This window comes from Magnolia sinica, chromosome 13 (assembly GCF_029962835.1).
Source record: "Magnolia sinica isolate HGM2019 chromosome 13, MsV1, whole genome shotgun sequence".
NCBI classification, from domain to species: domain Eukaryota; kingdom Viridiplantae; phylum Streptophyta; class Magnoliopsida; order Magnoliales; family Magnoliaceae; genus Magnolia; species Magnolia sinica.
This window is the reverse complement of record NC_080585.1, coordinates 39,127,204-39,153,709: the sequence shown is the minus strand read 5'-3', so window position 1 is coordinate 39,153,709 and position 26,506 is coordinate 39,127,204. Positions and strand designations below refer to the sequence as shown.

Here is a 26,506-nt window from a genome sequence, read left to right as displayed (position 1 = left end):
GAGACACACCTGCAACTTGTCTCTAAGAAGACAAAACCGAGCTGAACTTAACCCCTTAGTGAACACATCAGCAAGATGGTCTTGTGTGGAAAAGAACTGAAGGGAAATGTCCTTGTTAGCAACCTTCTCCCGAATGAAATGAAAATCCCCCTCAATGTGCTTAGTTCTGGCGTGAAAAACAGGATTGAAAGCCAAGGCTAAAGCACCAATGTTATCACACCAGAGTATAGGAGGAGCAGCAAGTGGAATGCAAAGAGCCTGCAGGAGCATCCATATCCAATACAACTTAGCAGTGGCAAGAGCTCGGAACTCAGCTTCAATACTGGACCGAGCCACCACAGGTTGTTTCTTAGCTGACCGAGACACCAAGCATGAACCAAGGAAAATACCATAGCCTGTAGTCGATCGACAATCATCAGGATTCCCTGCCCAGTAACAATCACAAAAGGCTTGAAGAGACGGAGGACCTTTTGTGTACCATAAGCCATGATGAATAGTCCCCCTAAGATATCTTCGTACTCTTTTGGCTGCAGACCAATGAGAGGAAGTGGGACAGTGTGCATAAATTGGCAGAGTTGGTTGATAGAGAATGAGATGTCTGGACGAGTGAGGGTGCAGTATTGCAATGCCCCAACCGTTTGCCTATATTCTGTCACTTGATCAATAGTAAGTGGCTCACTACTAGTAAGGGACAGCCGAAGTCCTGATGAACATGGTGAGGGAAAAGGTTTAGCTCCTGCCATTTTAGTGCGATGGAGAAGATCATTAATATATTTAGTCTGCCTCAAGTGTAAACCAGAAGAGTCCCTGTGAGCTTGAATGCCAAGAAAGAAATGCAAGTCACCAAGGTTCTTCATCTTAAACTGAAGCTGGAGTTGACTGATGAGGGAAGAAATCATGGCCTGATGTGTCTTGGTCACTAAGATGTCATCAACATAAATGAGAAAGAACAAATGAACATCATCGTTGTGATAAACAAATAAAGAGGAATCCACAATGGATGAAGTAAAACCAAACTCCACGAGTGACTGGGACAGCTTCATGAACCAGGCCCGAGGAGCCTGTTTCAGGCCATAAAGTGATTTCTTAAGTCTACAGACATAATTAGGAAATTCTGAGTCAACAAAACCTCTAGGCTGCTCCATATATACTTCCTCCTGTAACACTCCATGTAAGAAAGCATTAGAAACATCCAGCTGAGTGATAGTCCAGTCAAATTGAATGGCAAGAGTAAGAACAATCCGAATAGTTGCAGGCTTGATGACCAGACTAAAAGTCTCAGTATAGTCTATGTCACTCTCTTGTTGATAGCCAATAGCTACTAGCCTTGCCTTAAATCGACCAACCTCACCTGTTGAGGTTTGTTTCACCTTGTAAACCCACTTGTTATCAATAACAGTATGGTCAACAGGTCTAGGACAGAGAACCCAGGTTTTATTGGCCATCAAAGCATCATACTCCTCTTGCATGGCATGACACCAAGCCGGATCAAGAGATGCTTGTTTGTAAGAACTAAGTTCAAGAGGTACCATAGTACTGGTTAGAGCAATATGTGAGTATTTAGTGGAGTGGAAGGAGGTAAAATTAGGGAACTCATGGGCTATGAGGGTGCCTGTTTGGGATTTAGTGGTCATCGATGCAATTTTGGAGGTTAAGTGTTTATAGGAGGCGAGGAAGGTATGTTGGTGCAGGTGTAGCTGAAATGGACAAAGGAATAGATTGAGATGGAGGGTCAGAAGTGGATATATTGGTAGGAGGAGAATCTGATTCGGTAGAGGAAAGTGTTTCAGTAACCGTAAGAGAAGGATTGTGATGAGAAAAAATAGGAGGAGAATGAGATAAATCGAAATTTGAAATAAAAGGAATTGGAGGAGATGTACATATCGGGGAAGACATGCTATTAGAGGTAGAGATGGATTACACTTCTTCAACTGCAAGAAACTTATATTCATTAAACACAACATGCCGAGACACATATATCCTGTGAGAAGAAAGATCAAGACACCTATACCCTTTTTTATTGGAGTTGTAACCTGGGAAAATACACCTCTTAGTTCTAAACATCAGTTTGTTAAAGGAGTAAGGCCGTAGGAGAGGATAACATACACAACAAAAAGATCGCAAGGTTGAATAATCAGGATCTGTACCAAACACCTTAGAATAAGGAGTTTGATTATTAAGAATAGCTGTAAGTAGCGGATTAATGAGAAAAATGGCGGTAAGAAAAGCATCAACCTAATAAGTAATAAATAATTGAGATTGAACCAACAAAGATAACCCCATTTCTGTGACGTGTCTTTGTTTTCTCTCGGCCACTCCATTTTATTGAGGTGTGTGTGGACAGGTGACTCTATGATGGATCCCATTGTTTTGAAGGAACAATTGAAAGTGTTTGGACATGTATTCCCCACCTCCATTAGTTTGAAGTTGCTTAATTTTGCAGGACAATTGATTCTCAATTAGGAGTTTAAATTTACCAAAGCAAACGTACACATCTGATTTGCTATGAAGAGGATAAAGCCAAGAATAACGAGAAAAATCATCAATAAATATAACATAATAACAACCGCCAAGAGATTTGGTGGAACAAGACCACACATCAGAATGAATAAGCTCAAGAGGAGGCCTAGAAGTTCGCATAGAATTAGAGAAAGGAAGTTGTTTACTTTTGCCAAATTGGCAAGGTTCACAAACATCAGAATTATTTAAAGAACCAACAAAAGGAAGAGTGTTTGTTCAACAAAAACGATACAACTAAATTGAAAGCATGCCCTAATCTAGAATGTCAAACTAAAACAGGTGCTTTAACTCCTACAATGGCTGCCATAGCAAGCGGCTTATTGAGATCTAAATTCTGCAACTTGAGAGGATAGAGTCCACCACTACTCTTGCATTCCAGCAATGTCTGCCCCATGTGATTGTCCTTAACAAAATAGTGAGTTCCAGTAAGTATAAAAAAACAATGGTTATCTAGACAGAATTGATTGATGGAAAGTAAATCTGCACAAGCTTAAGGACAATGAAGAACACGATCTAGTTTAAGTTTGGAAGTAGGAGTGTGAAAAGTGGTAGAAGCAGTGTTATGGATGCTCAAACCTTATCCATTACCAACAGCAACATTCTCTTGGCCAATGTAAGGTTGATGGAGTGTCATCTACTCAAGATTGGCCGTGATGCGCTGATTAGCTCCACTGTCAGCAAACCAGGTCCCTTCACCTTCTTGTGTGGCATTAGAGTGTGCAACCATTACAGCCAGTTGAGCTAGAGGATGTCGACCTTGGTAAGCATAGTCCATGCGGTGGAAGCAGTCAAGAGCTCTATGATTAGACTTGCCACAGATCTGACAGGGTGATCTGGGGGTGCTGAATGGCTGTTGTTGCTACTGATTGGGTTCTGGAAACTAATAAGGTTGTTGGTTGGACTGTTTAGGAGGAGCTGGAGAGTGGTAAGGTGTTTGCAATGAGGGCTGGTTTAATTTTCCAGGATATTTGGGCTTGCGGTTAAATGTTTGAGTGAAGTTTTGGTGCTAAGAATTTTGGTTGGAGTGTGGAGGAAAGTTGTTTAGCTAGGAATTTTGATGCTGAGGTTTTCGGGCAAAGAAGGCAAAGTTATTGGTGTCAAGTGAAATGGTTTTGAGTTGGTGCTCAAGTAAGTGTACATTGGATAGCAGTTCAGCTTGAAAATCTTCAAAAGAGATAGTTCTATCTCGGGAAGCAATAGAAAGAGATGTGATAAAAGGAAGAAAAGAAGGATTCAAACCAGAGACAATATAATTAATCAGATCATCATCATCAATGTGTTTCCTGGCTGCACCAAGTTCTGCCACAATCTCCTTTGCATTATCTAGATAGGTAGAGCAGTTTCTAGAGCCTTGAGATAGGGACTAAAGTTTTCTCTTTAGATGGCCAATCCGAGATTTGGACTGAGAGGCAAACTTGTTGGATAAAGTAGTCCAAGCAACCTTTGCAGAAGTGATGCCATAAACCGAGGGTGCCACCTTATGAGAAAGAGTGGCATTAATCCAACCAAGAACAAACTGATCCTTTTTGTGCCATTTTCGGTCAAAGAAGGAAAAGTTAGTGGTGTCAGGTGAAATGGTTTTGAGTTGGTGCTCAAGTAAGAGTTCATTGGATAGCAGTTCAGCTTGAAAATCTTCAAAAGAGATAGTTCTATCTCGGGAAGCAATAGAAAGAAATGTGATAAAAAGAAGGAAAGAAGGATTCAAACCAGAGACAATATAATTAATCAGATCATCATCATCAATGTGTTTCCCGGCTGGACCAAGTTCTTCCACAATCTCATTTGCATTATCTAGATAAGTGGAGCAGTTTCTAGAGCCTTGAGATAGGGACTGAAATCTTCTCTTCAGATGGCCAATCCGAGATTTGGATGATAAGGCTACTGGTTGGACTATTTAGGAGGAGCTAAAGGGTGGTAAGGTGTTTGTGATGAGGGCTGGTTTGATTTTTCAGGATATTTGGGCTTGCGGTTAGTGAAGTTTTGGTGCTGAGAATTTTGGTTGGAGCGTGGAGGAAAGTTGTTCTACTGGGAATTTTGATGCTGAGGTTTTCGGGCAAAGAATGCATAGTTATTGGTGTCAGGTGAAATGGTTTTGAGTTGGTGCTCAAGTAAGAGTTCATTGGATAGTAGTTCAGCTTGAAAATCTTCAAAAGAGATAGTTCTATCTCGAGAAGCAATAGAAAGAGATGTGATAAAATGAAGGAAAGAAGGATTCAAACTAGAGACAATATAATTAATCAAATCATCATCATCAATGTGTTTCCCGACTACACCAAGTTTTGCCACAATCTCCTTTGCATTATCTCAATAGGTGGAGCAGTTTCTGGAGCATTGAGATAGGGACTGAAGTCTTCTCTTCAGATGACCAATCCGAGATTTGGACTGAGAGGCAAACTTGTTGGATAAAGTAGTCCAAGCTTCTTTTAATTGAAAAAACATAATCTGCCAGCCTTGTGTTTCTTTGAGAATTTTGGTTGTCGATATTTGAACTTCTTACATTTAGCTGCTATGGTTTCAGAATTTCCAGATGAAGTGGAGTCAGGTGAAATGGTTTTGAGTTGGTGCTCAAGTAAGAGTTCATTGGATTGTAGTTCAGCTTGAAAATCTTCAAAAGAGATAGTTTTATCTCGGGAAGCAATAGAAAGAGATGTGATAAAAGGAAGGAAAGAAGGATTCAAACCAGAGACAATATAATTATCAAATCATCATCATCAATGTGTTTCCCGACTACACCAAGTTTTGCCACAATCTCCTTTGCATTATCTCAATAGGTGGAGCAGTTTCTGGAGCCTTAAGATAGGGACGGAAGTCTTCTCTTCAGATGGCCAATCCGAGATTTGGACTAAGAGGTAAACTTATTGGATAAAGTAGTGCAAGCAACCTTTGTAGAAGCGATGTTATAAACCGAGGGTGCCACCTTATGAGAAAGTGTTTGTAATAAGGGTTGGTTTGATTTTCCAAGATATTTGGGCTTGCGGTTAAATGTTTGAGTGAAGTTTTGGTGCTGGGAATTTTGGTTGGAGCGTAGAGGAAAGTTGTTCCGTTGGGAATTTTGATGCTGAGGTTTTCGGGCAAAGAAGGCAAAGTTATTGGTGTCAGGTGAAATGGTTTTGAGTTGGTGCTCAAGTAAGAGTTCATTGGATAGCAGTTCAGCTTGAAAATCTTCAAAAGAGATAGTTCTATCTCGGGAAGCAATAGAAAGAAATGTGATAAAAAGAAGGAAAGAAGGAAAGAAGGATTCAAACCAAAGACAATATAATTAATCAGATCATCATCATCAATGTGTTTCCCGGCTGCACCAAGTTCTGCCACAATCTCCTTTGCATTATCTAGATAAGTGGAGCAGTTTTTAGAGCCTTGAGATAGGGACTGAAGTCTTCTCTTCAGATGGCCAATCCGAGATTTGGACTGAGAGACAAACTTGTTAGATAAAGTAGTCCAAGCAAGCCTTTGCAGAAGTGATGTCATAAACCGAGGGTGCCACCTTATGAGAAAGAGTGGCATTAATCCAACCAAGAACAAACTGATCCTTTTTATGCCATAAAAGAAAAGCTGGATTGAGATTAGAGGTCTGTCTTCCCTGATCATCTGAGAGGAACTTAGCTGGGCACGGTTCTGAACCATCCACGATGCCCATCAAATCACTACTTTTGAGTACAGGAACAATTTGTGATAACCACATGAGATAATTCTCCCCATCAAGCTTAGCCGAAACAAGTTGACTAAGGTTAGGAGCAACAAAAGCAACAGCATGAGAGTTTGAAGAAGAGGAAGCCATGAGGATAGGATAGGACAAAATATATGGATCAGACGTGAGTCAAGGGCTCTGATACCATGACAGATATTGAACTGTTTGGAATTCTGGCTTCATAACCAGATCCGAGAGGTATATTGCATATATATACACTTAGGATATTGTAGGTTACGAGAGATTCGAATTTACAAACAAAGAGGGAAATAACAACCTAATAACAACCCTAACAAACATTTAGTTTGAAATTTAAAATACAAAGTCCTAACAAACATTTGATTTGAAATTTAAAATACAAAATAGCGATTTGTTAAGATTGTTGGAGAAGATCAAGAGATTTGACTATCTTTATTAGTGATCTCAGTCAAAGTTACTGCTAATAGCCGATGGTATCAAGATAGGAGCTTTGATGTGCCTGCATGTGTACCACCACTGCTGGAGTGGCACATAGCCATGACATTCAATCTGATGTGGGGCCACTATAAAGATGCCCTGGCCCAAGAATCCAATTGGTTCGCTGATTAGGTGGGCCACAGTTTTAGAAAACAAATTTATGGCAAAGAAAACTTTGCTTCTCTAAACCTTCCAAATATTTTCAACACAATGGCCCAACTGATTGCCATGAGCCAACTGATTGATTGGACCATTTCGATATTTGGGTAGGAACATCGTCACAGTTGGACACACCTGATGTGTGGCTTGGGTACCTCTCCTCATTTTGGTGGAACATGTGGAGGTGCGGAGATGATAACGCATGTACAGACGGCTTACAAACCCATCAAGAGAAAAGTCTTAAACTAGTTTAGTTTTAGCGAGGGCAGTAATCTTCTTGGATTTGAATATGAGCCCATTATATGTTTGTTTTGTTCTTTTTTTTTGTTTTTTAGGTTTATTTATCTGTTTCAATTTCGCATACACACAAGCAATTAGCCGCTCAAAGTATCTTTGTTAGGATGACCTTAAGGGTGCAAGGGGGTTTTGGTTACACATTTGGGCGTATGCACATAAGGGGTTGTTTGAGAAATAGATTTTATAGAGATTTCATCTTAAATAGTATATTCAATTTGTAAGTGGGAATCTCTAATTCATCTCACAGCAGCGGTTAGAAATATAAGAATCCAAGCGTAATAATTGCATGAAATGTATGATTTTCTTTACAAATCAAGCAGTGGAAATTATCATGTTAAAAGGAAAATTGCTTGTCGCGTCACACAGGACGGAAGATGGAATCCAGTGATGGAAAACTGCCCTCATACTGTAGACAGTAGCTATGATATGCATCCTATCAAACCCATCCCTATGCAAGTTAGGAAAATATCATTGCCAGGGTAAATATGGAAGCGGATTGCGTACTGAGTAAACTCTGTGAGGCCCACTGTCATTCATGCGTTGTATCAACTCCGTCCATCCGTTTTATCATATAATTTAGGGCTTTAAAACAAAAATAATCATATTCAAAGCTCAAGTAGACCACACCACTTGAAACAGTTGAAGTCTACTGTTGAAAAGTTCTTGGGGGCCCACAAGTTTTAGATTAAGATGATATTTGTGTTTTCCCTTCATCCATGTCTGTTTGATCTTATGAACAGTTTGGATGACAAATAAACATCACTGGGGACCTTAGAAAGGTTTCAACGGTGGAAATCATAATTTCCACTGTTTCCTTTGGTATGGTCTACAGTCTACTTGAGATTTTGATATACTTCAATTTTCAGCTCAACCCTTGAAATGATCTGCAAAAACGGATGGGCGGCGTGGATAAACCACGTGAATTCACAGTGGGCCCAACAGAGTTTACTCAGTACGCAATCCGATTTTGGTAAATATACTGACACTCATGACTCCGTACATGTGGGCCATAGTTCGGTATGGATAACCGTTGATCATGATATCCATGTAACGGGGGCTACAGTTGATGGGCTTCAATACTAGGAGTTCTAACCCTTCATTTCAACGGAAATGATCCAATGGTTGAAATATTACAATGTGGGAGATATGTTTATGGTGCTTCCGGGTCCATCACAACGACTGAAACATGTCCCTGTATACACAGTTCTAAGATGGTTAATGATAGGGTAGAGGTTGAGGATCTCCACAGTACATGTGGCAGCATTACCCATCAATCCGAGCCATCCATCCATTGATGATATGGATCATGGGCGGATCGTGTTTACAGAATTGCACGTATTAGAGATCCCTATACATCAGTTTTCTTCATGAATGAAGTCCGTTAACTGACTCTTTTTTCTTTTTTTTTTTGGTTTTTTTACTACAATCGCTTCAAAGGCCATGGATTAGATAGATGGCTGGGACCGGACGATAGGTGTTTATGAAATAATTTTTCATCACAGTATGGGAAGCTAGATGGACGGTCTCGATTGATAGGTCACCCTTACACGTGATGTGGAGAGATGGTTGTACCGTATGGCTGTACCTAGAGCCATCTCTTACAGTTTTCGTGGCAGGCTGACCTAATAATCTGGTCCGCTCCACATGCTGGGCCCTAAAATGTATGGCTTATATTAAAATAAATAAATAAATAAATAAAATCTGATCTAGGAGGCAATCCTATCCATCCCTTTTCTTCTAGCTACCCTACTGAAACACTAACCATCAACTGATTCCATTTTCTACCATTGCTTTCAGTAAGACCGATCAGACGAACAGGATTATCTAATAGTTGTAGGATTTTATTTTTTTATTTTTTAAATAAGCCATCCATGCTAGGGCTTAGCAGATGGATGGACCAGATTGGCACATCACCCTGGCAGGTGTAATATTGAGAGATCTCTCTTGCATATTACGGTAATTCCAGCGGGGAGTTATTTGATACTCTGACTGTGTACGATGCTTGATACGCAGACACTCCGCAATTGTATACTTGGCAAACATTAATGAAATCCACCAAAAAAAAAAAAAAGAAGAGTTTGTCCCAAAATCAGATTGGTTAAACAATCGTTACCTCTGATTCGTGGACCCTAGTTGGCTGAAAGAGCACCGTGGACATCTCGAATTTTGAATTACTTTAACACGTGTACAATCTGTCAGAGCCTGCGTATTATCCAGCACTCTCCACCAGAGTAGTAAAGCTTTCTTCTATTCCGGCTATACTAGCTTGAGAGATCAAGAGAAATTTCAGAGAGAGAAGGAAATGGAGGGAGATTGCGATCTGTCAAAAGAAGGTAACTGATCTTTTAAGGAAGGATTTGGTGGGTAAGAGTTAGTTTGGTTGCGCTATATATCATGATATTTCAGGAACAATCGGTCTAATTTCTGGAAAAATATGATGAAATTTCATGATAGTTGGTGCAGCCAAACACACCCTAGACATTTTTGTTTTCATTACAATCGTTGTTCTGATGTTTTCATGTTTCGGAAAAAAAAAAGCGATTTTTGGGTGGTTAGAAGATAGCAGGAAGGTCATTGTTGTAATTCTGATGGGCGCTCCCGGCAGTGGCAAAACCACCTTCTGCAACGACGTCATGTCCACCGCTCTTCGACCTTGGGTTCGAATCTGCCAGGTCTCTCTCTCTCTTTCTCTCTCTCTATATCTATCTATCTATCTATGCGTCAGGTGCTTGAAGAAAATGCATACTGTTTGATTTACGTAAGGGTCGTTTGGCAATGTGGATATAAAATCCTGTGGAATCCAGTGGATTTTGAAACCTGTGGAAGCTATAGGATTTTGCAAATCAGCTTTGAGGTGGGAATGCAAAAAGGGCTCTTTTAAAGGAATCAAAATCCTTGCCACCAAACGTCCCAAAAAAACTAAAATCCTACAAATCGCTCAGAATCCACGCTGCCAACTGATCCTGTATGGAAACTTCTGTGCCATTAGTGATTGATTTAAGAACAACATTTTGGATCAGCGTATTGTTGATGCTTTTGATGAATACTTCCTCTGAGATGGATCGTGATCTCTACTTTAGAAGTAAAATGTCAATGGAAAAAGATTGCCACACGTAGTTTGTACCAAGATTCAGTGCCCATGCTTTTTAAAGGATTATTTGGCCATACCTTGACGATGCTATCTGTACGACCTGATTGCTTTAGCAGTGGGTATTATAATCATAGACTGTGATCATGTCCAAAAACTTGCTTTGGTGCCGAGAGAGAGAGAGAGAGAGAGAGAGAGAGAGAGAGAGAGAGAGAGAGAGAGAGAGAAGACAAGTATTGTGTTAGCCCAAAACACACACACACACACTTGTAAACTCAAGAGAGAAACATATAGCATTCAACAAGTGTAAATAGATAGTATACACATAGCTACATATATTTTCCTACCTAAAAGTGGAATCATGATTTTTTAGTGAACTTATGACTTTCCATAATAAAATGGGAAGTGGGGTGGTAGTTAATGTATGACAATGACTACCCACCCCTCTATTTGGTTTGTGTATTGGCCCAGACGGTGTTGTGATCACTATGGGAGCAAAATTGTAGCACATCTTCCCTCATCCACAAGAATAACAGGAAGAAATTGAGATATGCAAAGCTCCAAAAACTCATCTGCCACTACAACATGAAGTTGTCACTAAGGCAGCTGTAGATATACAGTGGGAAGAAACTTGAGCGTGACCCTTTGCATTTGATGGGTTTTCATGGAGATGTATTTGAAATTGCGTTGGTTCTCTAACACAACACCACGCTACGTGGAGCTTATGGAGTTTAGAGTTATGGCTAAATCCTTTTGGGGGAGGGGGGGTTTGATAGGACCACTTAAAAATATTCGCCTGATTAAAACGATTTACCAATTAATTCAATAAGGCACAAGGGTCTAATTGCATAGACTATAAAAAAATCAAAAAATTGTGTGAAGTAGTTTAAGAGGTGAGATGCGAAAATACCAATTTTGTGCTCTAAGTTAAGTGCCTAGCATGCAATATATTTCATGCATTCATATACGCGAATCATCCATAAGCATAAATAGAATTGCAACCACATAAACAATAGCAAACACAATGATGTATAGTGCTTTGGCTAATTGCCTACTCCACTCCTGGCAGGCGCACTCTCCTTGAGTATATCGGATTTCACTATCTCAGAGGTCTCCAATAGGTTCATCTTTAACCTTTATAATGGTTTTATAGGTTCACTACAAACATACACGTACACAGCCGTGTCGGTAACGGTCCTATCCAAAGACCTACACGTACTCACCAATGTTGGTGGAACACATTTCCACTTGTGTCGGTGGCTCCCACGGAGACTTAATTGATTTTCTATAGGCTCACCAATAACCTATGTGGTCCTACACAAAAACTTACACCTACGCACCCGTGTTGGTGGAACATGTACACACCCGTGTCGGTGAAGGTTCTACACAAGAACCATTTCGAGTTTGAGTTGCAAACTCTAAACTTGATCCTACACAAGGAAAGAGTATACAATAGACTCTAACAAAAGACCCTTGTTGGTTGGATTGAGCCCCTTTGTAGCGCATTTTTGAGATGCTTGATCAATGCTTCTCCACACTTGAATCAACTTCTCATCCGCTCCCCCGATCTTTGATACTGATGCTTCAGCTCGTAGGATCGGCTACCTTGCATATGTGGTACCTATGAGGCTACCAAGGCAATTGGAGGATGGTTGAATCTTCTACAACTAATGGATAGTTGGTTTCAATAAGGCGATTCACTAGATTGATATTCTAAAGATTGTAGACAAGGGCTTACGTATTGGGTTAGTGTCTAATCTCTATAAAGTGGAGGAGTTCATGCACATTTTCATAATGGAGCTTGGAATGCTCATTAGAGTAATTAATTGCAAGAAGAGAGACATAAAACTCGTTGGGATAGAGCCTAGGATTGTTGGTAAAGCTTAGGATACATTAGGGTCTCTAAAACACCAAATTCTATCATTTGCACAAAGATCTAGATGTTATATTTATAGAAAAAAAATCCAACGGATCTATAACGGCTAGTATCGATCGATCGGGTGATCCTTTCAATCAATCAAACTTAATTCGGTCATGGACAAAATGTTGTTGGACGATTTTGCACTCCTTCGATCGATCGAGCACTCCTTTCAGTTGATCAAACTTAATTCGACTTTGGGGCCAAATGTTGCTAGACGATTTTGTGCTTCTTCAATCAATCGAGCGAAGGGCCTTCGATCAATCAAGACCGATCAAAGGTCGCTCAATTGGATCGAAGATCAATTGAAAATGTGCAATTCAGATTTCCTTCTTTTCAAGCACTTTGCACTTGAACTAGCTGGCATAAACCTGATGACTAAAGGTTTTCCAATATGGAACAAGTCATCTAACTTAGGTTGTTTTGAAACTAAAGGGGTCTAAAGCTAGATTTACCAAGACACCTAATGTTTACCTGTTGTCTTCAGGCCTTGATACTTCAAGTCTTCGATTCTTTGGTCTTCAATGTCTTCCAATGGAGGCTCAATCGACTCAAGACTCCCTAGCTCACATCATTGACAAACCGAAGCACTAACAATATTCATTGGTAATGAAAGAAGGATGACCCACATTACGAGTGGGTAAAGTCAAAAGATCAAAAGACTTGGACCAAGCAGATCAATGCCTTGATCTTGCAATAACTAGAGCTATTGCAGACATTGGAGGTGATGTTAATGGAGTTATGGCTGCAGGAGTGAGGTTTCATAATGACTAGTTTGATATGTTGATGAGGAGCTGCATGAGCCTGACATTTGAGGATGAGGTACCAAAGTCAAATTGGGGTCATGTGTCATGAGCGTTAGCAATTCAACAAGTAATAATCAAACGTTGTCTCCATTTTGTATTGATGATAGTGGAGATGATGGAGGTGAATGATGATTGCCCGGGGCGGCAATGTAGTGATGACAATTTTGGTTATATTGCTTGTGTTATATGAATTTAAATGAAATGGACCATTTTTTATTTTTTATTTTTGATATTGTTGCATCTCTTATGTGATATTACATTTCTTTTTAAATATTTTGAGCTCTAAATGTATAATCACGTGTCTTTTAACATCTCTTGAAGATTCACTGAAAAATTCCACCATTTGCCTAAAATTTCCCCCTAGTTTTGTCTCAGAATGCAATAAATTACATGACACGTAATATTTCCCAATGTTACCTATGATATTTCCGTATTATAAGGGTGAGATACAGACACAGTGTACCAGTACTTTGAGCATTGCTTTAGTGCCCTATTCAGATTTGATGCCCAGTTCATATTTCATTCTGATGAAGTCAATAATTGGCCAACATATGCACCTTTTATTCGCATTGTCGGATGGGAAGAAATGAGAGAAATGACTTGACCATTTCCTCTGATGATGTCTTGAAGATTGTAGACAATCAAACCATCCAGAGCCCCAGACTGTTGTTTAAGACAATAATCCACATCTAGTCCACGTTATAACAGTTGGAGGAGGCAAAGCTTGATAAAATATGATTGGAAACTGGTCCAATAATCAACTAGATGACATGATCATCGTGAAATCATGACCAGGTTGTCATTCTGATGAAATGACAGTTGGTTTGATGTATCTGAATCACAGTCACTCACAGATTCGTGATGTTGGACATAAACCACAGATTTACCATGAATCTTATAATGCCATTTGATGCATGGGCATCATGAAATCCACATTAAAGGGTGAGCAGTCAATTTGGGAGATTCGTGACATGAATTCTCTTAGTTAGAAGAATTCACCAAGAATGCATGAAATGATGGGTCCTCTTGCTCCGGTGGTAGACTCTCAGGAGTTTCAACACCGGGTCAAGGGTTCGAGTATCCATAGGTGGTGAAATCCCACTACGGCGTGAGTGTGTGGGGGTGTGCGTGCGTGTGTATATATATATATATATAAATTGCTTTCAGATCTTGCAAATTTGAACTTTAGATTACTGACTGATTTATTTCATAGACAGTGTTCTCTACTGTTATATGATCATTCATATCACTAATATACTGAATGAGATATATTTAATACTTATCTGAAAAAAGAAGAAGATATATTTAATACTTGCTTTGTAAAACCATATAATCATGATTCAATATTAATTTCAATGAAAATATAACCATCACTGTAGAATATATCTTCCTTCTACCCATTTTTATGATCGTTAGGAAAGGCCTAAGCAGACCCTTATCATAGTGCTTGGCCATTTCATGCCATTTTTGGTTGTCTCCTTTCCCATTACTTCTTTCATCACTTCATGTGTCTAACTTGTGCTTACTGGGCAATGACATTCCAAAGCTTTCCCAAAGTAGGTTTGTCACTATTCTCCTCTCCTTCTATATCATGGTATTGATGCTCTTGCATGTCGAACTATGTTTTCTTTTTTAGGACAGCATTGCAAATGGCAAAGCTGGAACAAAGTCTCAGTGCTTAAAGAGTGCAGCTGAAGCATTGAAGCATGGGAAAAGTGTGTTCATTGATAGATGCAATTTAGATAGAGAACAGCGGGTTGAATTTGTGAAGCTTGGTGGACCACAGGTCGATGTGCATGCTGTGGTGCTTGATCTTCCTGCCAAACTTTGTATTTCCCGTTCAGTGAAGCGTACCGGGCATGAAGGAAACCTGCAAGGTGGAAAAGCTGCAGCTGTTGTTAACCGCATGCTGCAAAAGAAAGAGCTGCCTAAGCTGAGTGAAGGCTATTCTCGAATTACATTTTGCCAGAATGAAACTGATGTTCTAGATGCTGTTAATACATACCGTTTGCTGGGCCCATCAGATAACCTTTCATCTGGCTGTTTTGGTCAGAAAAGCACAGACTCCAAAGTCCAGGTCGGCATAATGAAATTCCTGAAGAAAGTAGATGTTCCCAACAATGTAGCTTCAAATGGGAATAGTCTCCAGGATTCTGTTAACAGAAAACAGAATACCGAAAAAGATTCTTCCTCTGCGGAATCTGAAAAGATTAATACGTGTATCAGAAATACCGTCGAGAAAGTCACAGAAGGCAGCAACAAGATGGAGGGCTCTTTTGGTGGTGGTGATTCTTGGAATGATATCCCTACTCTAGCTTTTCCATCTATCTCGACAGCTGATTTTCAATTCAGCCATGAGAAAGCATCTGATATCATTGTAGAGCAAGTTGAAGAGTTTTTAAATAAGGGCGAGAATGTCAGGCTTGTTTTGGTAGACTTAACTCATGGATCACATATGTTGTCTTTGGTTGGGGCTAAAGCTGCGAAGAAAAATATTGATTCTAGAAAGTTCTTCACAGTTGTGGGGGATATAACTAAGATCTATACAGAACGAGGCTTGCGGTGTAATGTAATTGCTAATGCTGCCAACTGGTAATAATTTTATTTTATTTTATTTTTTTTGTTACAAATTTACATATTTCAGCTGAGGTCTCAAGTCCAACTGGTTGGACCACAAGTAATTGTCCACCCAGCGAATAACTTCGACCCTTCATGTGCGTGCGACATCCAACTCATGCGATAGACTGTCCGCATCATGAGGATCACCTTTGGCAAAAATCAGTCACATCCACAATGGCTAAAAATTGTTTTCTGTGGTATGGTCCACTTGATGAATGGATGAGACTGATTTTTCCACAAGCTGATCCTCGTGGTTGGCCCAACCCATTAGAAGGGTTGGATGTTTCATGTACTTGATGGAATGGAATTTCTGCACTGGGTGGACCGTAAATTGTGGTCCAACTGATTGGACTTGAAGCCTTCTCATTTCAGATCATGCTACTCTCATGTGTTTGTGCTTGATTTGAATGATGGCATGTATATTCACTCTATGTTACATCTGTGAGGACGTAGATAGATCTAATCATGATTCTGTTGGGGGGCCTATTGTGTTTGTCTTTATCGAATTTTGAATCTGGAGATCTAGCTCTATTTGGCTTTCCCTCATATGCTGGTTGTTGATGGCAAGACTTGCTTTGCAGACCGACTAATCTCAGGAATTATGCAGGAACTAGAGATACTAAAAATTGGGGTAAAATATGTGTATTGATAGATAGAATCCTAATGTAAAATGGATATGGCTACCAGTCGCCCAAAAAAAAAAGAAAAAAAAGAGAGAGATACAGAAAAAGAAAAAAGAAAGAAAGAAAGATGGATATGGCTACAAATTTAAATATATCTGACTTTTCCATAACTCCCTTAGACATTTCTTGAATGCACATCGGCAGGATAGGATACCCAGGCTTGTATCCACGTCTGGGTTTTTGGAGAATGCCGAGTTGTACTTGATGTGGCACGGGTCAGCCACAAATGAAAATTTGGGCGTGACTATGTCTAAATGATGGCTTCTATGTGTGAGACAACAGAGAAGTTGTGTGAGATGTGAACTCACACGGCATAGATATTTGGAAGAGTATTTCTCCTCACTAAAACCCAGCATCTCGTTTTGATCACTGCAACGGCACTAGTTTTTGGGATTTAGAGATCTTGTCCTTTTTCCAAAATTGGGAACTGAAACTCCAATCTGTATCTCAATATGAAACTTATGAGCCCAAAATTGAAAAACACCTCAAAGATTCAAGACAGAGAAGTAGACAGTAACTGGTCTTGTTTTGTTTCATTCGTTTGTGGTCATATGGTCAACCTGTGAGTTCCCATGAGACCACCTTCCTTGGGCAGCAAGCCTTATAGTTTGCGGCCAGACATAAAGGTTGCTGTTTTGGTCACTCTTGTGTGCAACTGTGCATACATTTACAAATAAAAGAAAAAAAAAAGAACTTTTTCTTTTTCGGAGATAGAAATGGTTTTATGAAAAGGGTCAACAAGATTAGCAGCGTTATGGTGAACGGGATACGGATCGAAGACAGAGATTGCATCACTGAGGAGGTTATCGATTCTTCAGCGACCTCCTCCAAGGAGAAGCTTGGAATAGGCCAAGGCTGGACCTTCTGCAGTTTTAGGGGTTATCAGTTGGCGAAGCTAATGACCTTGAGGCTCCTTTGTCTTTAGAAGAAGTGAAAAGTGTGGTGGATGCCTTGGGAGGAGATAACCGGATGGGTTCCCAATGGTGCTTTACTAAACCTTTTGGAAAACAACTATAGTGGATGTTATGGATTTCATGGCTGAATTTTTTGAAAGAGGTCGGCTCTCAAAAGATCTTGGAGCCTCCTTTATAGCTTTAATCCTGAAGATCTCAGGCGTGGAAATGTTGAAGGACTTTAGACCTATTAGCTTAATTGGTGGACCATATAAGATCCTGGCTAAAGTTCTGGCATCTCGGGGGGGGGGGGTGGTTTATGGGTGTTCTTAGGAAACATTATTTTCAAAAATCAAAGTGCTTTCATCCCGGGAAGGCAAATTCTTGATAGTGCTCTAATTGCTCATGAATGTTTAGATTCAAGGCAAAGATCGAGGTCTAAAGGCATAGTTTGCAAGTTGGGCTTAGAAAAGGCTTATGATCATGTAGATTGGGTTGCTTAGAGTATATGCTACAACGGCTTGGGTTCAGAAATAAATGGAGGAAGTGTATGGGGGAATGTGCGGGTTTGGCGCGCTTTTCGATATTGCTCAACGGATCTCCCAAATGTTTCTTTTGTAGCTCAAGAGGACTTTGATAAGGCAACCCGCCATCTCCCTTCCTTTCTGTCATCGTTGGTGAAGCTCTGTCAAGAATGTTGAACAAAGGTCAGGAGGAAGGTGTAATTAGCAGATTTAAGGTGGAAGGAATAGAAGTCCCGATATCCCATATTCCATTTGCAGATGATACTCTTTTGTTTTGCGACGCTAATCTAGAAAAAAGTGGGTAATATGAGAACTATTGTTGGGTGTTTTGAAACAATTTCGGGCCTCAAGGTCAATATGGCAGAAAGTAAGATGTTCGGGGTGAATACGGAGGAAGATGAGCTACAGTAGTTCACCGAGTCCTTTGGATGTGCAACAGGAGTTCTTCCGACATCTTTTGTGGGCCTTCCTCTTTATATATAGGTAAGCCCCCAAAATTTTTGTGGGACAAGGTGATAGAGGTTTGAGATGTACTTATCGAGATGGAAGAGTAGATACCTATCTCTTGGCGGGCGCATCACTCTTATAAAGGTAGCTCTTTCGAATCTCCCACTTTACTTCATATCAGTTTTTAAATGTCCGGCTTCGGTTTTGTCAAGGCTTGATAAGTTACGACAAGAATGCCTATGGCATGGGATGGAAGACAAACAGAAATTTCACCTAGTGGGTTGGAAATAGGTATGCAAGCATTTTCAAGACGGAGGGGCTGGCATAAAAGATCTAAAAAATATGAATTTGGCCTTGTTAGGCAAGTGGCTTTGGAGGCTTGGGAATGAGAATGGGGAGCTTTGGAATAGGATTATCAAAAGTATGGATGCTAGGAGGAAGGGTGGTTTTTCCATTTATAGATCATCAGCTTTATGGAAAGGTGTGATATGCGTAAAGTTGGTGTTTCCTAAAGGAGTAGGTATTTCTCTTGGGAATGGTTAGGGAATTCATTTTTGGGAAGATGTTTGGGTGGGAGATGCTCCGCTGAAAGTGGAATTCATGCGGATATACCACCTTGCCCCAAATCCTTCCATTGTTGTTTCTGAATGTTTCTCTTTAGGGGGGGGGGGGGGGGGAGGTGCTCAAGGAATTTGTGGCACTTTTAAACCATGTTCATATTTGTCGCCCAGACCCTTCTTCCTTGGATAGTTTAATTTGGAGGCTTGACAAATGTAGTGTATTCTCGGTGCGGTCCTTATATGATTTTCTTAGCAAGGATAATGCACCTAGTGAGGAGGCGCTGGCAGAGCACGTGTGGCATTATCAGGTTCCCCCCAATATCACAGCTTTCGGTTGGTTAGTAGGCAAAAAGAAGGTATTGACGGTGGATAACCTGCGAAAGATGGCGATGATTATTCCGAAATTTTGCCTCTGCTATATGGAAATGAGGAAACGGTGGACCAGTTATTTGTTCATTGTCGTTTCATTAATCTGATTTGGACAGATATCTTGTCCCGGTTTAGAGTCTTGTGGTCCTTTCCTTAAACAGCGGGTTGTCTCTTAAAAGCCTGGCATGGAGTGAATTTGGGGAAACAAAGGACATTATTATTAGGGTTGTCAACAGGCCGGGCCTGGGGTTGGTCTTGGCCTGGATTTTGAACTGTTTCTATTCAAAATTCTTATTTTGCAGGCACGAGCCCAGCCCATTGACACCCCTAAATATAATGGAAAATGTTCCTACTCGCTGTATGGTGGTTTGTGTGGGAAGAAAGAAATGGTAGATGCTTTCGTAATGAGAGCAAGTTGGTAGATACTATTTCTCAAAGGGCAAGATTGTTAATGATTGAGTGGGCCTCCATTATCAATAAGCTTAAGGGTTGTAATCTTCTTTTTCTTAGGGTGTAGCTAGGCTGCTATCTCAGTGGCTCGGCTTGACTTCTTTGTAGCTTCGTTTGGTTCTTGTTTTAATAAAAATTTTGTTTTCTTTCAAAAAAAAAAAAAGAAAAAAAAAGAAAAAGAAAAGAAAAGAAAAGAACTGATTTTATGAAAAACAAATAACGCCCATAGGAAGTATAAAATTAACTTATCCACTGAATGCATCTTATATAAACTAGGAATATATATTTGAAAACAGTGTCATATCGACAGATAAAATTGTTGGCAGAAGCAATAGGCAAATCAGTAGAGAGCTGGAAGAGGATTACATAACTTGAATCTTGAAGTTCTTGCAAGGGGCAAGAACCTGTTGACTAGAGGACCCAACTCTGTTCAAGACGAAGTGGTATTCTCAAATTGATCCAGGTCTAAATGAGTAATGCAGATTTCAAGGGGCAACATCTCTTGTGGCTTGATTTCCTGCCTCGTTTGAGATATTCAAAGTGCAACTATGGTTGGAGTTCTGTTCCTCAAACTTTCATTGAAATTTCTTTGGATCACTATCTGGTTGTTCCATGGCTCAGCACAGCAGAATGTTATCCTTGAGATGTGATCTGGACTCTAAAGCTTTGTTGCACGAAGCATGAGAGGAAGTGGGAGCAGACCGGGGTTGGAGTGTGGAAGTGGCTGTTTCAAAACATGAGCAAGTCTAAGGGCCCATTTGGATGAACCCACAAAAGGGTTTTTTGTCCCCAAAATGGCATTTTGAGCGAAGCCCCAGTTTGGCCTCTGCTTGTCGACACATTTTCGCAAAAGCCATCTCCCCACTCAACGAAAACCAATCCGATGAGAAAGTTGACTGAGAAAATCGACGAAAAAGTTATCTCAAGTTATCTTTAAAAAAAAAAAAAAAATCGACAAAAAAGGGGTTTGTGGACACTGCATCCAAACGGGCCCTAAATGTCTATTAGAAATGAGAATGGTGGCACCTTTGGTAAAACTTTCATGCAGGGTCTAAAGCATGCTATACTTTCAAATTTGCTATCCGCATATTCGCGGATTTGCAATGGGCTGACCTGTAAATCATATCCTAGCATGCCTGGATAATTTGCATGCATTTGTATCCTATTGGATGTTGCATATGAATACATCATGAACAGATCTTGTTCCATAGATTATATTGTGCATAACTGTTCTTGGCATCTCCATTATTTAATGGCATATTCTTGCAGGCGGTTAAGACCTGGAGGAGGCGGGGTCAATGCAGCTATATTCAGTGCTGCAGGTGAAGCCCTAGAAATTGCAACAAAGGAACAGGGTGGAACTCTTGCCCCTGGAAAGTCTGTTGCCATTCCTCTTCCTCCATCTTCCCCTCTGTACAAAAGAGAAGGTGTAACTCATGTCATCCATGTCCTTGGACCCAACATGAATCCTCAGAGACCAAACTGTCTCCGAAATGACTATATCAAAGGTTGCAATGTTCTTCGCGAGGCTTACTCATCCCTTTTCAAAAGCTTCGCATCTATAGTGAGAGAACAAAATACTCTGAAGGAAAGCAGCAAGAATTTCGGGCCTGGATCTTCAGATTCACATAAAAATCTCATCGAACAGTTTCCAAATACTGATCAAAAGATCAAGCGGGAGGGTTGCTATGAATCTGAGAGAAACAAGAAAAGTAAAGCACTTCCGTTTGAACAGATTGTGATGGATGATGAATGCGGTCATTCTGGAGATACTTCTGCAATGTCACAACCTAATGAAAACATGAGTATGTCTTCTGTTGGTGACGTGCATGATGGTAAGGTTCAGCAGAAGAATGAGAAGATTGATAGAGATGTGAAAAAGAGTTGGGGCTCATGGGCCCAAGCTCTTTACCATATTGCCATGCATCCCGAACAGCATAAGGATAACCTTCTGGAGATATTAGATGATGTTGTTGTGCTGTATGATCTTTATCCCAAGGTCTGATTTTCTTTTACTCAATTGGATTTTTTATTGCGCGCACATATATATATATATATATATATATATGAGCTTTGCTAGGTCCACAAGTGTGTGAAATAAAGCTTATGTACATGCCACACATGTGCCTGCGTGGCACTATGGGTCTGAGATCCAATCCACCCATTAGAACGGCACCACTATATTGATGCTCTGGACCACGTATTAGGCTGATCCACTTGTGAATAGTTAGCAAAACAAATGTATGGCGCTGAATTACTTGGCTGAGGTTTTCTAATCCATTCACCTTTTTCCAATACTGGGGTCCACATGCTGGGTGGACCTGATTCATATACTTGGGAAAACATGTACTATGTCGGACCAACCTGATGGATGGATTGGATCTCACACCTATGTGCCATGCCAGCACATGGGTGACGTGTACATGAGCTTTATTGCATCCACATGTGGGGTTAGCAAATCTCTCTCTCTCTCTCTCTCTCTCTCTCTCTCTCTCTCTCTGAACACACACACCTAGTTGTATATCCAACTAGTTGCCCGTGGGGCCTACCATGGTGTTTATATGACATGTTCACCCATTTAACAATCCATCATGAAAATATGATGCCCCAAAAATCAGGTCGATCCAACTATCAACTGGGTCGCACCATGGAAAACTAGAAAGAACCACCCAAAAAACTCCACATTCACATGGGGCATCAAGTTTTCATGGTCGGATCAATGTGATTTTTGGGGCATCCTATTTTCATGGTGGGACAACCTTGTTGGATAGGGTAGATGTCATACAAACACCACGGTGAGCCTGGTGCACCAACTAGTTGGATATACAACTAGTAGTGTGTGAGCATTTCTCATATGCACACACGCATACACAAAACTATACCTCAGGTACAATCAATATAGATTTTGTTAATTTGAATTAATTCTAATAAATACTATGTAGAAAAGAGTTTTTCCATGACTTGAAAAATAACACCATGCATGCTTGCATTTATTATTATATTTATTTATTACCTTTATAACACTTTTTTTTTTTCTTCTTTTCATTCCCTTCATTTATTACCTTATTTATTTATGGCAATAACATTAATTAATCACCAACAACCAAAGTGGTTGTAGGACTTGAAAGTTTGTGTGTGTGGTCTCCTGAGAGCAACACACAAGCAAGCGTCGTACCTGACCGTGATGTGTATATGAAATCTACTTTGACTATTAGATGCAGTACCCCATTTTAGGACGGAAACCAAGATGATCGGTGATTCAGGTGGGCCACACCAAGAGAAACAGTTGCTAAGGGGATGCCCACCCTTGATTTCTCAAGGGGCCCACCATGCATATTTGTATGGGACATCTGCTTCGACCATTAGATTTGTCACCAAATTTTAGGCCCGGGGCTGAAAAACCATGTTGATCCATTATTCAAGTGGGCCACACCAAGGGAAATAGTTGGGAGGGGGGAATGCCTGCAATTATTATTATTATTATTATTATTTTTTCTTCTCTTTTTTTGGGCTTCACTCTGATGTCCATGTGAAATCAACTCCTATCATTAGGTGCTTCACCACATGTTCGGCCCAAGGCCAGGCCCATCCGTGATTCAGGTGGGCCACAGTAAGGAAAACAGTTTGGAGGGTGGCACCCCTCTGTACACTCTTCCCAATCCTTTGGTCCACCTGAATCATGGATGGGCATGATTTTTGGACCCTAGGCCTACCATTGGGTGACCCACCTGATGATCAGAGTGGATTTGACACAGTAAGTTGGGGCCACCCATGACTCTCTCTCTCTCTCTCTCTCTCTCTCTCTCTCCACACACACACACACAGATAGAGGACAAGGCATAGATGATGATGATGATATATTTGCATGAGTCTTAATATGGCTAATTACTTGAGCAGAATTTCTAATCCTACTCTCTCCACATGCAAGATACGCCTTTGATTGGGTGCATCTCACTGTGCGTATGCAATAGCCAAGAAATAGGCTGTTCTGGTCAGTGGGTGGGAAACATTTATACGTTGAATTCAGACCATTGTGCAATCATTTGTAACCTTTGATTCCTTCTGTACATGTGTGGCTCACCTGATGACCGGCCTGGTGTGTATTTGGAGCCACAACGAATACAATGTGGGGCCACCTGCCTGGTGAGCAGCTCCCATCTCTTACAGTATGTGATATTGTCACACAAGGAGAGTAAGATAGAAGATCCTACTCCGAGTAGCCTTTGCATTTCTCTTAAAACTGAACTCCATTCTTTGCATAGGCGAAGAGGCACCTTTTGGTATTAGCAAGGAGGAATGGCCTTGATCGTCTTGCAGATGTCCAGAAAGAACACCTTCAGTTGTTGAGGACAATGCACTCTGTGGGATTGAAGTGGGCTGAAAAGTTCTTGGTCGACGATGCTTCATTAATCTTTCGCCTTGGATATCATTCGGTATGTTCGAGTTATTGCTAGATCATCTGTTGTTTTCTTATTGTTTCTTTACTATATTCATGCTGAGGACTAGTTTAGGAGGCAGATACGCATTTGCAGATGCCAAACAGTAGTGCCCCACATGTACCGGCATATCATACGCAAGTGAGGTCAGGCTGATCAGCAGGCAGGGCCAAGTAGGGGTTGAACTCGGGTGCGGTTGGGTAGGGTTGAGGGTCAACCTGACCCCAAACTGACCTCAAGAGAACCCGACCTGAATTCCTACCCGATGCACCCAACCCGAAGTCCTCTGTACTCGACCCAACCCGACCTGAATTCCTACCCAAGGCACCCAACCCGAAGTCCTCTATACTTGATCCAACTAGACCCAACCCAAATAAAGTGTGATTATTCCCAACCTGAACCAACCTGACCTGACTCTGCTGAACCTGAACCCATCCTGAATTCAAATCTGGTTGGCATTTTTCATCCCGAACCCAACCTGAGGACCTTCACAACCCAACCTGATAGAGCCATGGTGTACAAGAATTGGGTTGATCCCCTCATCAAGTGTGCCACGTATGCATGATGAATGTAACCATTGGTTATCTCTTCAATTGTGTGATTTTTTCTCCATGTCCGGCCTACTGGAAATGGACCAACCCGATTTTTATGCTAGAGCTTGAGTGCATTCATTCACCATGAGCCTGCCTGATGAATGGTCCATGTCTTGTACTGGTGTGCCATATTGGCACGAGTGGGATGCTTGTGTTTGGGGTCTTCATATGTGTGTTTGCAAGCAGCATTGCTCCTAGTTTATCACCCCACAATCCATGAAAGATTCAAATTTCAACTGGCGAAGCACTCTCTTTGTAGGCCCCATCAATGCGACAACTGCACCTTCATGTTATCAGCCAGGATTTCAATTCCTCGCACTTAAAGAACAAGAAGCACTGGAACTCATTTAACACTGCTTTCTTTCGGGATTCTGTTGATGTGATTGAAGAGATTGAGAACCAGGGGAAGGCGATTTTGAACAGTGATGACAAACTGCTGTCAATGGAGTTGCGGTGCCATCGATGTAGGAGCGCGCATCCTAATATACCTCGCCTCAAGGCCCACATCAGTAATTGCCGAGTTCCTTTTCCCGCTGCTTTACTCCAAAATGGCTGTCTAGTTCATGCGCCCTCTAGACCTGTTTGTGAAGCCTAGGTATGTACGGTTAACCTTTTGTCAGATTTTGTTGTATGTACAGTTGTTGGATTCATGAATCTCATATTTCAAAAAAAAAAAAAAATCCGGATTCATGAATCTCAGCATTTAGCATGCATTTAGAGTGTAAGAACAAAATCTGAACCATACATCCCATGGGCTATGCTAAAAATGGTTCTCAGTAACCAAAATTTTGGACAATCGTGACCATTTAATCAATCAAAATTTTCTCATCAAAACGAGCTATCATTTCTTTATATATAGATATAGGGAAATGATATTATGTGGTTGATCTCATGGGAGCTTCCCATGAGGTCGAGCTCTGCAGGCCGCACTGTGATGTGTGATAGACATCCAGGCCGTGCATTTGGTAGGCTCCTCTTTAGGTTATGGGATGTGCCTTAAAATCAACTGTATCCAAAACTCAGGTGAGCCATACCCTCTGAAACTATGGTAAATCATGCCAAAAACATCTAAAAGCACTCGGTGGAGCCCACCTGAGTATTGCAATGACCTGAAATTTGGTGTGAGCCCTCATCCAAGTGGGACACATGCAATTGATGGGCTGGATGTCTAAACAACATCTCACTTGGCCCTATATACAATCAGGAAGGTTTCAATAGGCGGGCATTCACTCTCAACTGTTCTGTGGTGCGGCCCACCTAAGTCATGGATTAGCTTGATTTTTAGGCCCATGGCTCACCATGGAAGGTTGCATCTGATTGATTTCTATGCTGGGTGGTGGGGCCTAAAAATCAATTCAATCCGTGACTTAGGTGGGCCACACCACAGACCAGTTGAGAGTGGTTACCCATCGAAACCTTCATGAACATTTTTTGGTCCTTCTAAGATGTGCCATCCATTGTGTGCTGCCCACATGAATGAGGGATCACACCAAGTTTCAGCTTTATCGAAAACTCAAACGGGCCACACCAAGTGCTTTTAGATGTTTTTAACATGTTTTCACACGGTTTAAAATGGTGCGACTCATCTGAGTCACGCATACCGCTGATTTTTGGGATTCCCATAACCTAGAGGGGACACACCAAATGCACGGGCCCACATAGCTCAACCTCATGGGAAGCTCCCATGAAGTCGGCCTCACGGTACCATTTCCCGTGTGTGTGTGTTGCGCACGTGTCATATGGGCATCTAATCCGAACGGTCCCTGTGATGCGGAATCCCATGAAACTAAGGGACAAATTTTCACCCTGATCTAAAATTCTGGTGGGCCATAGCAAAGAGAATGCAAATCAAGGGATGAAACTATTTTCATTTTTCATGGCCTACTAAAGTTTTTGATCAAAGTAAAAATTGGGACCATGGTGTTTCACGAGGTGCTGCTTGACGTAAACCGTTCAGATTTTGGAGTTGCAACCGTATGATGAGTTCTCAAAAAAGTTTG

At 40.9% G+C, this 26,506-nt stretch overlaps 1 protein-coding gene and 1 non-coding gene across 4 annotated transcripts; one reads left to right on the top strand and one right to left on the bottom strand.

Annotated features, from left to right (window-relative positions):
• Positions 1-3,674: 3,674 nt before the first annotated feature.
• LOC131224579 (small nucleolar RNA Z247) lies at positions 3,675-3,799 on the bottom strand. The gene has a single exon (XR_009161052.1). It is a non-coding gene; the product is annotated as a small nucleolar RNA Z247 (small nucleolar RNA).
• Positions 3,800-9,227: 5,428 nt separating this feature from the next.
• On the top strand, positions 9,228-25,302 carry LOC131223632 (transcription factor bHLH140). 3 transcript variants are annotated; one of them, XM_058219085.1, is made up of 6 exons: positions 9,228-9,453; positions 9,677-9,792; positions 14,569-15,524; positions 20,747-21,476; positions 23,740-23,910; positions 24,896-25,125. In XM_058219085.1, the coding sequence occupies exons 1-6, from the start codon at positions 9,423-9,425 to the stop codon at positions 24,923-24,925; spliced, it is 2,034 nt and encodes a 677-aa protein (XP_058075068.1). In that variant the 5' UTR covers positions 9,228-9,422; the 3' UTR covers positions 24,926-25,125. The 3 variants fall into 3 exon arrangements, with proteins under 3 accessions (XP_058075068.1, XP_058075067.1, XP_058075066.1); XM_058219084.1 differs by having other exon boundaries at positions 9,243-9,453; positions 9,680-9,792; positions 24,766-25,302; XM_058219083.1 differs by having other exon boundaries at positions 9,243-9,453; positions 24,766-25,302.
• Positions 25,303-26,506: the final 1,204 nt, after the last annotated feature.

Bases quoted from the DNA above. Each gene is read 5' to 3' on its own strand.
- LOC131223632 (XM_058219083.1), top strand. From the start codon at position 9,423: ATGGAGGGAGATTGCGATCTGTCAAAAGAAG. The intron at 21,477-23,739 runs GTCTGATTTTCT...TTCTTTGCATAG, and splicing joins TGTATGATCTTTATCCCAAG to GCGAAGAGGCACCTTTTGGT. The intron at 23,911-24,765 runs GTATGTTCGAGT...CTCTCTTTGTAG, and splicing joins TTCGCCTTGGATATCATTCG to GCCCCATCAATGCGACAACT.